The sequence below is a fragment of the Stylophora pistillata genome, chromosome 2 (genome assembly GCF_964205215.1).
Source record: "Stylophora pistillata chromosome 2, jaStyPist1.2, whole genome shotgun sequence".
Lineage (NCBI taxonomy): Eukaryota > Metazoa > Cnidaria > Anthozoa > Scleractinia > Pocilloporidae > Stylophora > Stylophora pistillata.
In genome coordinates, this window is record NC_142520.1 from 17,017,693 (window position 1) to 17,037,775 (window position 20,083).

Genomic DNA, 20,083 nt, shown 5'->3' on the forward strand with positions numbered 1-20,083 from the left:
GAGGAGCCGGTCCACCTTCCGCTGGCCACCATAAAGATGAAGAATGGTTGAGCAGGACAAACTGAGTCTTTGCGACTTCTTTTAGGCCTGTAGGAACTAAGCACAAACACAAAACTAATGAGACATCGAAATCTGTACACTGAAATTTATATGTCTTCATCTTCCTACAACGAAAATCGAGTATAAGACTCGGTGTCTAAAGTTAAGTACATCTACGCAAAATCGTTACTAGGGTAACATATCTTATTCTGTACGAAGGAGAATAAGCACCCAAACATCATTTTTTATCTAGAAGCTGGATTAAAGTTTTCAAATTTGCGGAGTTAAAAACCTGCGCATAGAAAATCCTCGCAGAGTTTAATCGCGCGAAATTTATTACCACATAAAAAATCTAAAACACAGAAAAAAGTGATTTACATGTAATAACAACAACATTTATACAGGATATGTATCAACAAATATACAAATTATAAACTACTCCTCCTGTAATTAATTATACAAATAAGAAAACGAAAAAAATTAAACTTGAAAATTCTTACCTGTTTCATTCCTTACTTTTCCCTCATATCTAAGTCCCATTTAAACCAGTATCTATGCTGAGGTGAAAATCTTAACCACTTGTTATGTCCACTGGATCACCGAGTAAAATAAGGAGTGTCCCTTCCAGAAAATACACCCAGTAGATTGGCAGACTGATTATAACCATCACGGATCTCAAGATACTCCTCATCAGCACAAGGTGCTCCAGGCGAAAAAAAGGACTTATAGATGCTAATTCTTATTTTCACATATTGTCCGTACTCCCCTTGAAGGAGCCGAGTTCTATCAAAGTCTCGAATCGTATATTGCCTGGTGTAAACCTCTTTGATTATTGCAACTATTTAAAAGAACATAGTTTGATGGAGTAAAAGTGATCACACTTTGTACATTAAATTAACTGATGACTGTCTTTCTCGTTTTCAAGCCTCTGTCATCGTGTACGTAAACGATAATGTAAACTCTTCCTAAACTCTGAGATTAGCCTCATAGAGAAATTTTCCCTGTACTTTTCTAGTGCACCTGTAATATGAGAGGAATTTATTCTTCATAAATCAATGAGCAAGTGAAACTCCTACGTCAGTAATTAACAACTGTGTCTTCTGCAAGAAGCAAAGATCTGGAACGTTTAGGAAGTTGGTTTGAATCAGTTTTACAGTCAATTCTCCCTTCAATGGACATATAGAGGCATGTTACCCTCACACGAGCCGTCTTAGCCTGCGCACAGGCTCCCCGTTCAATCAGACGTGGGGACACAGGAAGGGGAGCCTGCACGCAAGTCTCCGAATATCGAATGTCTGCGTCCAAAATTTGGACGCAAAGCACTGATTGGTTGATTTTAATTTTTCATGACGTAAGTCTTAGTTTTCAGTTCCGGTAGAGACAAAAATTAAAATGGCGGAAAGAAGCGATGCTGTTCTTCGCGAGGCTTGTGACCGTTTATCAAATAATTTGAAGTTTACGCTGCAATTGAAGCCCGAACAGCGTAATGCTGTGGACTATTTACTTAAGAAAGAAGATGTGCTCGCGGTTCTTCCGACAGGATACGGCAAAAGTCTTATTTTCCAACTCTTTGCTGTTGCTACATCGATTGGAGGGGAAGAGCGGCAAATGTGTTGATTATTTGTCCTTTGAAAAGCATCATACAAGACCAAATTGCTGAGGCTGGGAGTATGGGTATCCCGGCGGCTTCCACAGAGGATGTCTCGGAAGACGAGTTGCGTGCCGCAAAATTTCAGCTAATCTTCGGTTCGGCTGTGACAGTTATGGAGAAACGATTCCTCGACATTATGAAAGATAACTGCTCTTCTCTTGACAGAAAGTTGGCCGCAGTTGTGGTGGATGAGTCCCATACTGTTGAGATGTGGACTGGAAAAAGGTATTATGTTTCTAACAAATCCTATTGGGGATACTTCTAACTAAATTGTTTCTCACTTGTTCAATGATCGTTCACAGGTCTGAGGCAAAACTCGGTGCAAATGTTGCTTTCCGTGAGCCGTTTGGGAAATTGTCGCAGATCAGATCCTTTTGTAAACAAGGAGAGTCAAGTTCTATAGTCATTCACCGAAAAGCTTAAGTCTGTGTTGCCGTGCCTGTTTACTTATTTTTGGAGTCTTTCGATTGCATTAATTGATTTCCTGACCAAGGCGCTGAAGTCATTCTTTACTTTGATTACGTTTAATTTATTCGTTTTATCTTTTTAAGGGACGCCAATACTTGCAATCACGGCGACCGCAGATGAAAAAACTTAAAATGTCATTATTAAACAGTTACTGTTAAAAATGCCTCCGTGAGACATGGCGCTCGCTCGCCGGGAGCCTGTTCGTTTGTTTGTTTTCTGTTTTGGATTTTGACTTCCGGCGCGCGCTGATTGGTTGACATTTGACAGTTAACAAGATGAGTTCTCTGCGGGGTTCTTGTAGGAGGCAAACTCGATTTAGCAAGACGCGTGCAGACTCCCCTTCCCCTGCTTCGCGCCGTTGTGCACCTCCAAGCCGGGAGCCTGTTCGCAGGCTAGAGCCGTCTCAGCTGTTTTTAAGTATCCACAACAGCTTGCATCCATTCTACAAGCATTGAGTCCAACTGTAGGGGATAAGAAAGATACACTGTAAGATACAGTGTTTTCGGTTTCAAATGAAATAAACTGCGTAATCAGGTTATCGTAAATAATTGTAGCACTGCATTACACTAGCTTGCAGGGAATAATTTTTACTCGCGAGTAGCGAGTGTACTATGATTTGCAAAGTGGCGGTTCGCCTTTAAAGTCATGTTCCATAATTTCTTAATTGTCAACGAACACGAGCAATAACTTGAAAAAAGAACACGAGCGCTTTTTTTGGACAAAAAACAATAACAAGAGCGCTTTTTTTGACAAAAAAAAACCAACAAACAGACAAACAAAACAAGCAAAACAAAACAAAAAGGCAAGTTAAATAAATAATATAGCCTTACCAGTATGAAAACAAACCACCGCCCAAAAATCGATATATAATTAAGTTCACATGACCTCGATGCGAAATTAAAAGAAACCAAACAAACTGTTGTCACTTACAAAACCATAAACTTTACAAGTGACCCCAGGGCTCTGGATGAATCTGAAGTGATTATTCAAGAAGCTCATAGTTATTAGAGGGGACTGGGTAGAAGACCCAGCGAACTTCAAAGGGGCATGTCTTTGTTAGAGTTTATTCGAGTCACGCGCTCTGATGAACGTGCACAGAATCGAAACATCTACAGAGCGTTCACTGAAAAACTCGAAGCATTGCAGAATACTTTGCAAGTTTCTATAGTTTTCAAGGCGTAAAAGTCATTTTTGAGGACAGCTTACTTCATGTGATGCCAGGGGATAACTGTGCGGTGTTTGGATGCGGTTTATCCAGACGATCGAGAGGAATCAGCATATGGAAGTTGCCTACAGCAAAGGACGAAGAGTCCAGAAAATGGCGGGAAGCCTGGCTTTACGAAATAACTAAAGCGAGAGAAATGGATAAGAGCCTTCAGAGCACAATCAAAGTACGACAGGATTTATACATGCGAGAAGCATTTCAAACCCGAGGATGTGCAAGTATGTGAGTATAAGCGTTATCTACCTTAGTAACAGCTGAATTAAGTAATGTTTGTCTACATTCGAAAAGTTCAGCTCGATCGCGTGCGTCCTGCGTCTTATTCGTTCATGTTCGAGTCTTTGATAATAATCTTTGCTTCTTTTATAGTTCAATCGGCGAAAGTGACAAGAAAGAAGCCTAGATTTGGTGCATTGCCTGTTCTTAATATGCCTCAAAGAAGTCACAAATTGTTGACACCGACACCGCGACTAGCAAGAACGATCATGAGAGACCTAGACGCACACATCAACACAAGTTGCTATGAAACATTTTCCGAATTTTGTAAGCGGGATACGTGTCTGAAATCTTTAAATGAGTGGACCTCTAAGATGTTTCCCGATAAAGCGGTATTCAAGAACAAAACTGAGCCCTATCTTCCGCCTGAGTTCGAAGTCATTGTGGACGATAGCCTTGTTTTCACCGTGAAAGTGTTGGGATGTTACTTGGTTGAAGACCATCCACTGTACCTCAGATTTCGTCGCACCGTACGAAACGTAACTTTGTCAGTCTTGGTCAAAGAGTTAAACGACTGCACTTTCTGTAAAGGTGTTCATGCTTCTGAAATTACGATCAAACTATACCACCATTTATACCTATAGATTCTTCAAAGGAAGATGAGGGAGGACAGCAGTTTCCACAGAAGGGAAGTTGGAGATCCCATGGATGTTCGTTTTTAATATGCGACATAGATGACTCTGTTAGTACTGCTTGCTCTAAATACCAGACTTCAGCAAATAATTCCATAAAGGCCAAACACAATAGGCGACACCTGCACATGTCAAAGAACCTGTATCCAAAACAGACCCTGAAAGAGTAAAATTGACATTGCACAACCAGAGATTAAAATGTGCGCAGCTTGAAAATGAGCTTAAAGAAATGAGGACAGAACTACTGAAATCAAACATTGAGGTTGATGGCAAATTAAATGATGACTTGATTAAAATCATGGATTCTTCAAGAGCCAAAATTATACCTTTTATGAACTTATCGTATTCCTGAAACTTTCACCTCTCATCTTTGTAAAAACTAAAATTTTTTTTGAATCGTTTTCGGGATTTTCCGAGGTTAAAATATCTTTAAAGCCAACGTTTCGACCAGTTTTAAGGGTCTTCTTCAGGTTCTTTCAAAGGTTGTCATTATAGCGGATTGTTTAGTCTTTTAGCTTGGTGATGTCAAATTGCGCGGGAAATGTAGTCTGAGGTCTCTCAAGTATTTCTACTCTTTCAATAATTCATTGCCTAGTACAGTCTTTTTTCATGATCAAGGAATGAGTTTAGGACTGGTTTCCATGCTTCGACGGATGTTCCGAAGAACGCCTGTTGATTGGCGTGGCGCTGTCCATTGGAAAGGCCGAACAATGCCGCACGCTTTTTATTTTTTGATTTTACTAATATATTCAGATAGGTCGTGATAAAAATAGGGTCATTTTTATTTTTTTGTTAAGCGCTCGCAGATGTCGGACTTATGAGTTTTTCTCTCGTTGTGGACTCGCTTTTTTTCGTTTAAAACACAATTTCCTCTCGTCGAAACAACGGGGTCAAAATTGTTAAAGACTCTCATTCCGCGATGTTTTTGTTGTAGTGACTCCATTCCTTCAAGAACTTTTCTTTGCCATAATCCTCTCTCTGTTGCTACGATCTCTGCGTTTCCCCAGTCAACACCACGCACTTTGGCACTCCACGGTGTGTCGTGCTAGGCCTCCATCTTCTTTGCCCATCCATTTTTCGGCCGATAGAGTGTTTCCTTTATAAAGGTCCTCATTTGTTAGTCTCACTTTGTCCATGTGTTCTTTCTTTCTTTCTTGTTTGGAAACGGCGCCATGTTTTTTCTACATACACAGTATTCTGGCAGTTGCAAGTGTTAGGTTCAAACGGGTTTTTGTATATTTCGTTTACGTTAGTGTTAATGGTACCTGCTAAAAGTTTTATAGGACGTTTCGTTGGCTGGTCAATACATTACGTAATTTAGCTCGCTACGTAAGGACTCTTTCCGTTTTCCGACACGTGTTAGGTTTGAGGTTTGAGGTTTGAGGTTTGAGGTTTTCATTCGCGAGTGTATTCAGTGATTTTCTTGCGATCGGCTACGAGCTTAACGGCTATCTACCAAAGGTTTTCTTGCTATCGTGCACGCTGTTGTCTCCTCTAGGAGCTAGACCAAAGTAAGTTCCTGTACATTTATTTTAGGTTTGTTTTATCTTAGTTTCGTCACGCAGTCCATTTTATTTTGGGCTTTTAGTTTTCTACATGGTCGTTTCTTTGTTCCTAGCGTTACGTTCTTGTAGCTCATTAGACTTCGGTAGTTGTCCTATTTCGTTTACAGTTCAAATCACGCAGTCACAAAGCTCTACCATCATAATTTCAAGCCATCGGCATAGTAGTCATACGTTGATTGTATTTACGTCTGCTGGATTAAACTTGGACTTTGGCATTATACGTGCGTTCGAATTCAGCTCCGACTCTATTTACGTTACACCAGTCGAGCTTTCCACAAGGGTAACCTCTCAAGGTTACAGCAAGGGATCCTATATACAAAGCATTTCTGCTTTTCACCAAGCGGCTCTCGACATGTGCGTTTAAACTCTTTTACTTTTCTTCCAGGCTTGAAAGCAACTCGAAAAGAGTGTCGGTAAGCAGTTCTTCTGAACTGCTCAGATAACCCTTTTAAATATGGTATGGTCACGACTCCACGATTTTCTTGTTCTTCCTTTTCTCTTTTGTCTACCTGTTGAAGTTTTTGTTCCATAAATCTTCTCGCTGTTTCTCTGGGGTATCCACTGGCTACAAACACGTCTTCGAAGTTGTGTAGTTCGTCTTCTCGGTGTTCTTCATCACATAAAGCCCTCGCTCTGTCAGAAAAACCTTTCATAATGGCTCTTTTCATACTTTCTGGGTGATCAAGAAGATAATGTACTCCGTCTATAACAAGAAGACTCACACAAACATAAATGTGAAGAGAAGGTCCAATCACCCAGAAAGAGGGGATTAAAGCAAAGGAAAGTTCTAGAAGGAATTGAGTCGCTACATGCGAGAAAAACATCGCGGAATGAGAGTCCTTATAACAATTTTGACCACGTTGAAGCATGGAAACCAGTCCTAAATTCATTCTTTGATCATGAAAAAAGACTGTAATAGGTAGTGAGTGAATTATCACAAAAGTAGAAGTACTTGATAGACCTCAGATTACATTTCCCGCGCAATTTCACATCGTTTAAAAGTCGTATAATTATTACAGAACATCATGTGCGGTCACCAAGCTAAAAGGCTAAACAAACCGCCATATTGACAACATGTGCGGTCACCAAGCTAAAAGGCTAAACAATCCGCCATATTGACAACATGTGCGGTCACCAAGCTAAAAGGCTAAACAATCCGCCATATTGACAACATGTGCGGTCACCAAGCTAAAAGGCTAAACAATCCGCCATATTGACAACATTAAACAACCTGAAGAAGACCAGTAAAACTGATCGAAACGTCGGTTTTAAAGATATTTTAACCACGGAAAATCCCGAAAACGATTCAAAAAAACTTTTATTTTTTTTTATGAACTTATTTTGGCAAGAACAGCAGAAACTGTTTTCTAAGACACCAACAGGAGTACGATATCACCCGATGATGATAAAATTTTGCTTTTCATTAGCAGCCAAGTCCCCTTCTTGCTACGAAGAATTGAGAAACAGTAGAGTATTGGTTCTTCCTAGCCAAAGACGCTAAAGGGGCTATCGCAATGCCATAAAGCCAAAAAGGGGCATCCAGAGGGAGGTGATCGAGGAACTGAAGGATGAAACAAATAATTACATTGATTTTCAACGATACATAGTTCTCCTCTTTGACGAATGAAGGTGACGGCAAACCTTGTTTTTGATAACACCACTGGAGAACTCATTGGGTTTGTAGACCTTGGAGATCCTGAACTGAACTTTGCCACACTAAAGAAACCCAACATGATTGCTACATGTTCTAGCTTTCTTCATCAGAGGAATGCGCACAGAACTTAAGTTTTGTTTTTCATATTATGCTACCTCTGGTGTCACATCTGTTCAACTAATGTCACTGTTCTGGGAAGCAGTGTGTGTGCTGGAAACAAGAGGGGATGCAGTTTGTTCTTACGGAGCGTTTTTTCCAAGACCCTGTTGAGGAATAGTTTGGCAAGCAACGCAAAATTGGCCGACGCAGTGATAACCCAGACATCCGCATGTTTGGGCACAACAACAACACAATCAGAATCCAGAGGTCAGTTTCTTGCCAGAGTGGCAACGCAAGGGTTAGAAAGGACAAGAAACGAGCATGGGTGGAGGTTGTAGATACTAAATTGGCATGCCAAAAGAAAAGAAGGACTGTGTAGAAATATAGTATTGTATAGCAGTATCATGCAATGAATATTTCTTGATAAGACAAATTTTTTAATATGCTGTCAAGTAAATCAAATTTTAAAATAATTTTTGTTTGTAATAAAATTTGTTTAGACTACCTAATAGCAATAGGCTTGTAAGTTGATTCTAAAACTGAAGAAAATGCAATTTGAAAAATAGTTTTCTCAATGATATATTTAAATGTTTGCACATTTTTGTTGTTTGAAATAACATGGTGTTTCTCACATCAAGTGAAGCACACAACTACTTTGCACTCTGAGTATAATATTGATAATCTAATCAAAATTCATAAAACCTATTTCCACAAATTTTGATATGTTTTGTGTAACTTATAAAGATCATTTTATATTTGTATTTCACTTTCGCAGAAATTCTCACTTACGTTAGAAGGAAACTCTGCACACGCTGGTTCTACAGACTTGGACTGTATCTTTTCGGTTAACTTGACTTTATTCTTCCCAATCCAACATTACACGTTCTTTTCTACGAGCTATCTCAATCCCATCTTCCTTGAGTTACAAAAATGCTATGTTTTATAAGCTACGGATATGCACACCCAGATACGTAAGTCCGGAGTAGTAAGATAATTTAAGCTAAATTGACAAAGTTCCAGTTTTGTTTTACACATTCTTCAAGGATTCGTGGCCACTAATTTCCTGTTACATCGGCTTGCTCGACAATCATAGTGTTAATCTATGCATGCAGTTTTACTAGCGACTATTTGATTAAATACATCTTTGGCTTTGAAGGCTCGATTATACGACGCCGGTTAATACTTCCTTTGACATTCCACCAATCAATGTTGGCGACAAGAAATAATAACTCACTTAATCAACTACTAATTATACCGAAACAGGAAAACTTTATTATGAGCACGTGCAAACTTTTCACGACATTCACTTAGGTGAATAAAAATTGTTTTCCTTTAAAGCCTACTTCATTTTCTCTACTATATTTCAACGAGAACAAGAACTCTATTTGAAATGATAATTTTATCTTTTTGGACTGTTTGCCGTACTCAAAGCCTTTGTTTGTACTCAATTTAATCAAAGTGGTCGGCCAAATCAGATTAAAAACAATTATAACGAGAATTGAACCAAAGGAATGAATATATATACAAAAACAGTCAATAAAAAGAACTGGAAACCAACGATAAGATTGATTAACGATACGATTAACGCGAGATTCAGGCACATCTTACTAAATAAACTACAAAAACAAGCCAGATGTGACATTTTATCACTCACATAAGTTTTATTAGGTGCAAATTCTTCCTCCAATGTCTTGAAAGTCTTCTAGTTATACTAAAACTGCAAGAAAATCGTCTCCAAACAAGCATATTTCTTCGTCACTGTACGCTATATTAAAAAGTTTGTTGTGCACATTCAGCGAGGCGTGAACTTTCAACATCAAAATCTAAACAAAAGGCCGGTCCTCGGAAGTTCGCTGGGTCTCCTAACCAGTCCCCCTCTACTAACTATGAGAAGTGTCACTGTCAATGAACCCTTTACAATCCAGCATTAGTATTGTTTCAGTGTGAATGTTTACAGACTCTTCGGCAAACATTAACCCTTTAAACTCTAAGAGTGACCAGTATCTAATTTCTCCCTACAATATCACCCCTAAATCACACCTCAAGGTCAGGAGAATTAAGGAAATGATCACCAACTCATGAAGCTCTTGATTGTTACACAAATTCTCCCTATCAGCAACATAGGAAATGTATAGAGAATAGTAAGGAAAACATGCATTCTGATGTCAGGTCAGGGCGTAAAGGGTAAAGCAATTACATAGCAACCGGTTAACGCTAGTGACACTCCAATAATAAGTTTGATGCTTGGTCTTTCAGTCAGAAAACCTATTTCCAATTCATCTTACGGTAACATTATTCATTATCAAAAGTGCATTGTTTTGCAAGGATTTCAAGCCCTTATAATATTCCTAAAACTATGACAATATTTACATGTGTTTGATACCTCCAATTAGCTGCTGACATGTCACTCGCCTTTCACACCACTCTGTCAGGATGATGAACGAAAGGAAATGCATTCACCATTCTCAATCAAAGGTCATTCACAGTATTTCCTTGTCAGTAAAGGCCTATGGCGTTTATGTAATAAACAAAATAATACATGGTTGTTTGTAGATGTGGTCTGTTAATTTCTCTCCTTGTGTTTAACTCAATATCTCACGAGTGAGCGCAGCAAACGAGGAAATTTAACAGAGACTTAGTGTTTGCCAGCATGCATGTTATCATGGCCAAGTGATTATAAAAGAGTTTATAATCTCTTCATTGTGGCATATCAGGACGCTTTTCATTAGTAGCTTGTGAATGTGGGTTTTGGTGATCCGCTTCAAATCAAGTCAAACGTTTCCTTCTATCCTCCCACACGTGAATTCACTGTCGGATGAATAGAACTTTATCAGACTGTAACACTTCTACATCCACCATCAGCTCCGTACAATCCGCCAGAATACTACTTCGTCGTGACTACATTTATATCCTGAATTCGGGGCAGGTGATTAGAGCAAATAAGAAAATTTAGGATTATTATGGCAGTTTGTTGAGGCACTGGAAATTTTCATTAAAAAAAATTCCCTCATGGCCTCTAAGCTGATAGAGGTACATCTAACATCAATATGCATATTCTCGAAACTGTCTTGAGAAGAATTTGTTTAACAATTGAGGGCTTCTGAATATGACGATTATTTCCTTTATTCTGGTGACCTTACTGTTAGATACAGGGGTGAAATGGTAAGGAGAAATTAGATGCTAGGAACTCTTAGGGGTCAAAGAGTTGAGGAACATGGGGGGAGGGGGTAAGGAGAAACTAGATGCTAGTAACTCTTAGGGGTCAAAGAGTTGAGGAACATGGGGGGAGGGGGTAAGGAGAAACTAGATGCTAGTAACTCTTAGGGGTCAAAGAGTTGAGGAACATGGGGGGAGGGGGTAAGGAGGAACTAGATGCTAGTAACTCTTAGGGGTCAATGGGTTTATGGGTTAATGGATAGTTATCTAGAACAAACCACGATTTTTTTTAAAATTTTATTTATTTAGGCAGACATGCTTGACAATATACAGTGACTTCACTGGATAGTTGAAAGTTTACTAACACAGATTTGACTGATATATATCACTCAGTTGATGTTCGTCTTCCTGTCTTTCTGTATTACGTCAGTAACATTTTTTTCTTTCAATTTGTACGAGCTTCTGCAAAATTTTCTCAGGAGTAGAGAGAGCAAAAAATCCAAATGAATAAATATGTGAGCCAGATACACATACCTCATCTGACTTGAGCACTTAGTACATGCGTGCCGTGGGGTAAATAAAATTTATGGCATAACACTGTTAAGAAATGCAGCCATCGACTAGTTACTTAAGATCTTGCATTGTTTTTTTAGCAAAGCATGAGTAAGATATCAATAGCCACTTAAAATTGGATAAATACGACTCAAGGCCTAGCATTGTTAAACCACACAAACTTCCACTAAACATAGCGGAAGTTACGATTGTGATGAAATAAATCCTGAGTAAGACATCATTAGTGAATTTAGACTGAATAATAAATATGATTCATGGCTTTAAGCATTGTAATACAACACAGCCATCTACTAAACATATCAGATGTTACCACTGTTATGAAAAAATCATGAGTAAGATAACTTCAGGTTGAATAAATATGATCATTGCTCAGCCTGCTACTGCATGATTACAATAGGTATGATATTGATGGTAACTTCAAATTGAATAAAGGCAAAGTATGGCTTAGCATTGCTACACAACAGCCATCTACAAAATATATCATAAGACGTTAATATTGAATTTCAAAAATCATAAGTAAATTAAATTATTATGATTCATGACCTAGCATTACAATACGACACAGCCATCTACTGAGTGTCTCAGATGTTTAGGTTGAATTGAACAATTCATAAGTAAGGTATTGACATAAGCGTTAGATCGAATAAATACGATTTATGGCTTAGCATTGCCAAACAACACAGCCATCTACTTAAAATCTCACCAGTTTTAACAAATGACAAGTAAATAAGGATTGACAATAGTCTTTTCTCTATCAGTCTATTAAGTTTTCCTGCTGTTCTAATCAGACCCTATATATTAAACAACTCCATATGCTGTTACTTTTTCTACACTTAGCACTAATTAAACTGAAATTCAATCTGCATCTGAAATAATTTTATAAATGATATAAACTCAAAGGTTAACTACTTATCAAGAAAAAACCCTTAGATATTAATGTTATGGGTCACTGTATCTGCCAGCCTTGAGTTGATAACCTTATGGCAACTGTATTTTGACACTATTTACGAAAACTAATACAGGTAACTACTTAATCCATTTCAAATGAAATTTGTTACACGAAGAATGCACTCATCTGTGAATACAGTGTTATGGATTACACACTCGTTTCTTTTATATCATCCAGCGCTTCGTAAAACTGATCAAGATCACTGTCATCGTCAAACGTGGCCAGCGGTGCTCTTGGAGACTCTCGCCCTAAGACTGCTGGGAGATTAGCATCTGCTTGGTGTCTATCTATGGCATAATAGCATGACACAAGGCAAAAAGAAGACATTCAGTAACTTGCCCTGTGTTAAATACTTACACTCTACTTAGACTAATTCGTAGCGAGCTTGTTATATAAAGTGGGGCACCGTAGAACAACGCAAACCTCGCAAAAGCGCTTCCCGAGAACGCTACCGTGTCGCTTTGCGGAAAGAAAAACAGTTCCAAGCCTTCCCAATGAGCTTAAAGTTCTTTCACTATTCCAGTAAACCGCTGAATGTAGTTCAGCAGGGTAACAAAGGTGACGAAATTGTAGAAACAAACAATTTGGTTGAGGAAGAGCGAGGAGATGTTATTCAGTATTAGTCCTCCAAATTGATGAAAAAGATCTCAATACATCAGAATTCTTATTTTCTTTTTTCAAAGAAAGCAGGGGCTAGGGTTAGTATACATACCTTTACTCGCGATTAATTGTTCGTCTTCCCCAGCTATATCGTCCATGCCATCTTCGTCTTGCTTTTCAGATTCTTCGTAGTCCTTTTTAAGTTCTTCGTCTTGTTTGTTAGGCTCATCTTCAATGTCATCTTCATCTTATCCATTGGATTCTATGCAGTCGTTTTCCGATTCTTCTTCTTGTTTTTCAGGCTCGTCTTCCATTTCATCCTCATGTTTTTCTTCAGATTCTTTTTCTGGTTCTTTTAGGTTCGTTTTTCTGCTCAGATTGGCCTTCGTGGTATTCCTCTGGTTTTTCATCCTGTTCAGTCTCATCTCTCTCTCAAGGCTCTTCACGATCGGTCTGCTCTGCGTTTTGCTCATGCTCACTTTGATCTTTCGATTCGTTAACACTGTCATCACTGTCATCGCTCTCTGCCTCTCGATCGATTAGAACTGAAAAGTGAAACGTTAGAAAATAAAAAGTGCTCTGTACAATAAGTGCAACTTCCTATGCACTTTCTCTTGACAGTATTTATTAAAACAACAGCTATGATAGCAGGTAGCAATGTTCATAAGGTAGTTTCTCCCATAAACATCAGCGGTATTTCTTTTGAACTTTACCTGGTAACCCTGTCGTTTAAATGAGACGTCCGACGGCTATTAACGGGTTATAATTACTGATCCCCATGAAATTCTATTGTTCTCTCTCTGCATCAAATCAACGATTGTAGTCTTTAAGATGACAAAACAACTGTATGAGGAAAGCGGAGGAGGTCCTTTTTGTTAGCAGGGAAATCATCAGGGGTAATATAATTAAACGCGCTAAATAAGCATGCTGCAATATAAAAAATATTGCAGTGTACAGGTTACAATTATTAAAAATATTGCTTCTTCCACTCCTCATAGGCTTTCAAAACCCACACGTCTGAAACCCAACTTTTGTCAAATTTCTCGCATTCTGACCCTGTAATTGGCGCTCTAAATCTTTTTACTCTGTTTAAAAAAAGAAAATAGAAACGCCGCCTTTAGAAGTCGATAAAGAATTAAAGCACTGACAGAAATGTCCAAGCGTTACACTACATTATCTTCGATTTCTTATGAAATATCTGCCTTCGTAGAGCTCTGTGTTATAAATAATCCTTCGTCTTCCGACGAATCCATCCTCTTTCTAAACCCAGGTTCGCACTGAGTACAATGACTCAATTCTCAGGCTTATAAAGTATGCAACTTAGTAGTCTTACACGCCTTGCACGAATTAATTCCATCATTAGAATTGTTTTGAACAACTATAACGAGCTACAATAACAACCCTTGGCAAAATTAAAATCTAAGATATATTCATCACAACAAAGAACAATAGCAATGAGCATCACCATCATCACACATAGGTGCGACTAAAATCGAAGATCCAACACAGACACAGAACAATAGGACTTCATGGGGATCAATAATTATAATAGATAATTACTTCGACACATGGCATTATGAGAAATATTGCAGCCAGCTGAGGCCTACGGCCTCAGCTGGCTGCAATATTTCTCATAATGCCATATGCCTCAGTAATTATCCATTTATTAATTTCCGGTCATTTTAAGTGTTTTTTTCCTTCGCCCATCCTGGCCTCCGACTTCAAAGGTTAGTTGGTTCATAAGGCATGATAATCATTCAAGATAAGGCATGCTAATCATGCAAGATAAGCCATGCTAATCATGCAAGATAATCATGCAGAGGTACAATCACCAGAAGGTTATCGCGTGGTAATGAAACTTAATCAGATTTCAAGAACTAATGAGATTTAGTGAAACAACCTTGCACGACAAATGCTAAGCTGAATCAATGAAAGCTGACATCACAGAGGGCCACTCTTAAATATGCAAATCCGCTCAGCAAGACTCTGATGATGACTTTCCTTCAGGTTGTCTTAACGTACCCTCAACCGAGGAAAATCAAACTAATTAAAATTACCTCTAGTTATTATATGGCTGTTCTCACAAGGATTGGGAACTACTGAATTCACGAATTTGATTGACTGAAATCAATATTGAAAGCGGTCTAGATTTTCCCATCTAGACCGGCATCTAGACCGGTCTAGAGAAAAAAGGTACAAAGAATATAATATTCCGTTACTTTCTAGACACAGCCATATGATAAACATCTTCAGTAACCGAGCTAGGTCGCATTAGGTCTGTACTGGTGACCTTGGTCAAGATTCTCCCACCCAGACCTCCCGCTCGGTTGATAAGAACTAAGCATTCCTCAAAGTGAGAAATGAATTTCTCATGCCTGTGGTTGTTCGGAAGACTGAGGTTGTACAAACCATTACTTGATCTAATGTCAACGTTAAGTATATTTTGACGTAAACTTCAGTAGAACAGGTTTGTTTTGAGAAACCGCGTCTTCAATGCACGACAAAATGATAATCCTTATTTCCCAAAAACATGGTTTTCAATAAACGTACCTTCATTGTTTTGATTTCGTCCACACTTTTCCATCAAATAGCCCAAGAATTGCTGGAATTTAAGACTCAGAATACGTCGTACCAAGATGCAAGGCATCAAGAACAAAAATAAACAGTCAAAGACTGTATGTGGCCACTGGTGAAGCAAAATTTTAATAGCATTAAAAAAAAGCTAGACGCTATCACGTAGAGTTGGAGAATATTTGTCTCACAGGCTAAACAGAAAACCTGCCGCATCCCACATAATGATGACTACCCTGTTCCACAAGAGTAAGATGATTCAGGAATATACTGTCCAATTGACATTCAACCAGTAATAAAATGGTAACAAATAATAGTATTAACAATAATAATAATAATGCTAACAATGTTAATATAACAAAGGGGCTAGCTCGAAAGACTCATGGTTTCCAATCCCCTGGGCTCCAACATGCCTATGCTTGTTTTACTTCGCTTGTGAATTATGAATAATTTTCCTATTTTATTGCAATTCCATTTTTTTTGGCTCTTTTTTTTCATGCGTAAAATGTATTCGGTCATTCCGCGTCCCAACATATTCCGCAGCTCCGCCGATCCACAGTTCTATCGTTTCTCAGTTCCTCCGTTTCATCAGTCTTTTGAAGAACTTAGCGTATCGTATTTCGCAGCTTACTCTCTTCGCAAATTTAGCAGCTCCGTTTCGGCTTAAGGTTACCGAGCACCTTCAGGGGTGTCTCGCGTGCCAGCGAAGTAGCGCGTCCGGTTCAAACTGTAGATATCTAAACCCCATATCAAATTAGAGCTTATAGGACTGGCTATCAGAGAATAGCAAAAAATTTGAAAAAAAATTGAATTATCGAATTTTCCACGACTTCTAAATACGAGCGCCCGAATCACCTTTTGAACGTTACAAGTCAAAGCGAATTTTGTTTTTCCCTAATTTAATGTGTTCCTCCGTTACCGGGGCCAAAGCGCTACAAAAGACATGTCTGCGATGTGCCAAATTCAATTTCAGTGACAGGTTACAGAACATTTTGAAATAGGATTAAAAAAAATGTGGAGTGATCGTACAATAATCGCTCTTGAAAAAAAAGTGTCTAGAGATAAAAAATTCGGAGACATCTTTTATTGCTTGTATGTAAAACCAGCTACTGTCAAAATTTGAGAGCAATCGAACAAATTCCCTTTGACTTGTAGCTCTTAAAAAGGTGGATTTAGAGGGCATGAAGGAACGGGATATTATACCATTGTCAATGAACAAAGTTTCCTCAATTTTGTTGTTAACAATTCAGTTAGGACCCTAAGTAATGGGAAAAAAGGGCATTTTAGAAGACGAGAGAGTAAGTAACCAAGACCCCCTTCCCAACATAGTCACACTTATCTGAATAAGAATAATTCGTTACTGAGTACGTAAAACATGCCTAATATCTCGAAATGTGTATACATGCCATATTACAACTGTAATCTACTTGAGAGGGGACTTTTCATTGAAAGGAAGCCCTAATTTAGTTTTCCTAAAAGCTCTCGGTGGCCAGATCTGATTGGTTTTAGGATTATACTGAAAACTTGTGCGTGACAACGGTATAACGGTGCATTAATATACAAAGCCCATCCTTAGTTTAACCACTATGGTTTTATACTCTTAAAGGTATCTATGGGCAGCGCGAATAGTGCAATTCTCAACTTGCATGATTAGGCTGACTGCATTACTTGTCTGTAAAGATGGGGGAAGGGACACTAATCCGAGAGTTATGGGCATTGTCTCCTTTGAATTTGGAATTCACTCACGGTGAAGCTTAATCACACGTACGCCTTGAATAATAGTAGTTTGTTCATACTCACAGGAATCGAATACTTGGCGCGATATCTTTAAATTGCTCGTTGCTCACTGTGCGGATTTTGTTGAAGTAAAAGCTTCTGTAAACGACGATAGAATGAAAGGGTAACTCGTTAATGACAAACATTAGAACATAAAGTTACATTTAAAAAAAAAGCCAATATAAGTGATTGTGAGAGAGCGCGAGTAACACCGAATGAGCACGAGTGACCACAAATGACCACGAGGGAACCCCGAACGATCATGATTGACCACTAGTTACCATGAGTAACCACAAGTGACCGTGGTGACCACGAGTGGCCACGAGTGACCACGAGTGACCACGAGTGACCACGAGTAACCACGAGTAACCACGAGTAACTCCGAGTTACTATGAGCGACCACGAATGACCACTACTTGCCATTAGTGACTCGTGTGATCAAGAGTAACCAGTAAGCAGTAACTAGAGGAAGGAAGGAGTGGTGTCATCTTCCTGCTTCCCACCACACGAACCTTTTATCCGGTTTCAATCACTCGTCACCGTGACGAAGAGAAGAGTCTTCTCTGTCAACTTTGCATCTTTGCCTTTTTTTTCGTTTGTTTTGTTTTTATCTTTTATTTTCTATTTTAAGGTATTTTTTTTGTATTTATCGCTCGTTTTCTTCCCATTCATTTCCCTAACTTAATTTCTTCTGTCTGCCGGGATTCTGGACGGAAACGGACTAATTGGGTAACAGTTTTTGACAGCGAAGTAGCTCTGGGAACTACGCTTTCAATGAAGGAAGTGCTACATTGTTTGCATATTTCAGTCTCCGTGAGTGGTTTATCTACGTTGACATCAGAAGTTTTTGGATGAAGTCACCTGATGATAATGAGATTATGATGTCAGCCAAACATATCACTTCTTGGTCACCCTTGGTTGTTAATGTTCACTCATGGTCATTTGCTGTCAATCGTGGTCACTCGTGTGTAACTTTTGACACAACCTACTCAAATGACGGAGATGCAGAACATGCCGACGACTGCACTCTCACAAGACCCCAGTTTTGCAGTGCTTCATTAGCGTCGATTAAAAATGCTAATGAGAAACAGAGACTTACATGAGCTGCATGTTTGTTAAGTCTTTAAAAACTCCACGCTGTAGGTACTGAATATTGTTCTTATAAACAGCCCTTGAACGACAAAGAAGACGGATCATTATTACTTAAAGTACAGAAAACTCTAGAAGCAAACTTCCATTGCAAAAAAAAACTTCTAGTAGCTTTATCAACTCTTCCGCGTCTTATTATTAAAAAAATATCTTTATAAATTATGTGACACCAAAAAGGAGATAAAAAATACCTCACTGCTTGGGACTACTTAAAAAATTAGGTAATGGCAGTTAACGGTTGCCTCGCTTCATCCGAGTATGAGTACGCGCTGATTTATATATGGGAAAGAATCGCTACGTCCTTTTAATAATTGTCTTTGTTTTTCTGTCAGGTGACATCATGCCAATGAGATCAGAGTTGGCAGTTGCTATCTTGGATGTAATAGCAACTTCAAACTCGAGCAATGTCATACGTGACTCTGGTAACTTCCAAGCTTAAGGTGTCTGAATCTAAGCCAGCCAAGGCACACTAGTTTGAGTAATTCAACGGAACCGTATGTAGAACAAGGGTGAAGGAATAAGTCTGCTCACTTTTTGTGTCACGCCACAGATACAATTTAACTTATAATTTAGAATTACTTATTCCTCAAGTATGTGTTCTTTATTTTTTTCGCAATCCCACATCCCCTAACAGAAAATTTAAATTAACCAAATAATACGACAGCCGCTAATGAACATTGCCGAATTACAGATGATCAGATATCTCGCGAAAGGTCAAGAATTTTTACTGGTGCAGTTAGGTATAGTTTCAATCTGCCATCTCGTTCAAATAAAATTGTTGAGTTTACTTACTGAGCTCGTCTTTCAATTTGGACAAGCCTCGGAACTGATCCGGTGACAGGGTTACGAGGCTGTTTTTCTCCATGTATCTACGCGATAAATGAAATACACGAGACGCACTGTATCACTATTTGACAGTAAAGATAATTTTAAATAATTGCTTGGGCTTAGAAACGTTTATCGTCGGGTCTGGCTAAGATCATTGGTATAAGTTTACTCACCTCATATAAACGTTCTTGAAATTATTCGTGCCTTGTTCTTCAGCAAACTGTTTCACTGCTCATCAAAGTTGTCCAAAACTTCATTAAAAGCATCGCTAGCCTGCTTTCACCGGGACGAGAAACATTTTTATCACACCACACTTGCACTGATTGTTCTGACCGCCGGTTATAATGGTTTAACGACGGTATATACTCGGGGTGTACATCATTATAGTTATGATTAAAAAATATTTAAAGAGGGAGCCCAGTTCGCCATAGCGGTTTTCAGTGAGGCCCTCAAAATTAGCAATGTATGAAATACGTAATCACGTAATTGATAAGTAAAAGCTCACGGTGGAAATTATGAAATATCTAAAATATGACATGAACAGAAAATAATAAAATCGATGTGCAAGAGATGACACACTAAAGCCGATGTAAACTAGCTGTGCCTAGTTAATTTTAGAACATAGTTAGCAGAGCCGCGCAATCCAATTCATTACACGTAAGCGTGGTCAAAATCCCGATAGCGCACGCTGATAGCGTGAGCAAATCGCTTCGCCAGAATATTTTTTTTTTCGCGCGAGCGGCCATTGTTAGCGCGGGGAAAAATAATATATTTTGCGGCAATAATGTATACAAACAGAGACTCGGCCCACCAGTCCCAAAACGAAGACAATTTTCCGACCTTTTCCCTTGGGTTAGAGTTCTTAAATGTGGCAG

At 38.7% G+C, this 20,083-nt stretch overlaps 1 protein-coding gene and 1 long non-coding RNA gene across 2 annotated transcripts; one reads left to right on the forward strand and one right to left on the reverse strand.

The window, feature by feature from the left end:
* The first annotated feature begins 1,627 nt into the window (after positions 1–1,627).
* LOC148737434 (uncharacterized) lies at positions 1,628–2,273 on the forward strand. The gene is made up of 2 exons (XM_088748311.1): positions 1,628–1,915; positions 1,993–2,273. Exons 1-2 carry the CDS (start codon positions 1,710–1,712, stop codon positions 2,111–2,113), a joined length of 327 nt encoding a protein of 108 aa, XP_088604437.1. The 5' UTR covers positions 1,628–1,709; the 3' UTR covers positions 2,114–2,273.
* Positions 2,274–11,373: 9,100 nt separating this feature from the next.
* LOC111319137 (uncharacterized) lies at positions 11,374–19,387 on the reverse strand. Its single transcript, XR_015996467.1, has 6 exons — positions 19,173–19,387; positions 18,331–18,402; positions 17,256–17,330; positions 15,435–15,570; positions 12,997–13,429; positions 11,374–12,571 (listed from the first exon to the last, which is right to left on the reverse strand). It is a non-coding gene; the product is annotated as an uncharacterized LOC111319137 (long non-coding RNA).
* Positions 19,388–20,083: the final 696 nt, after the last annotated feature.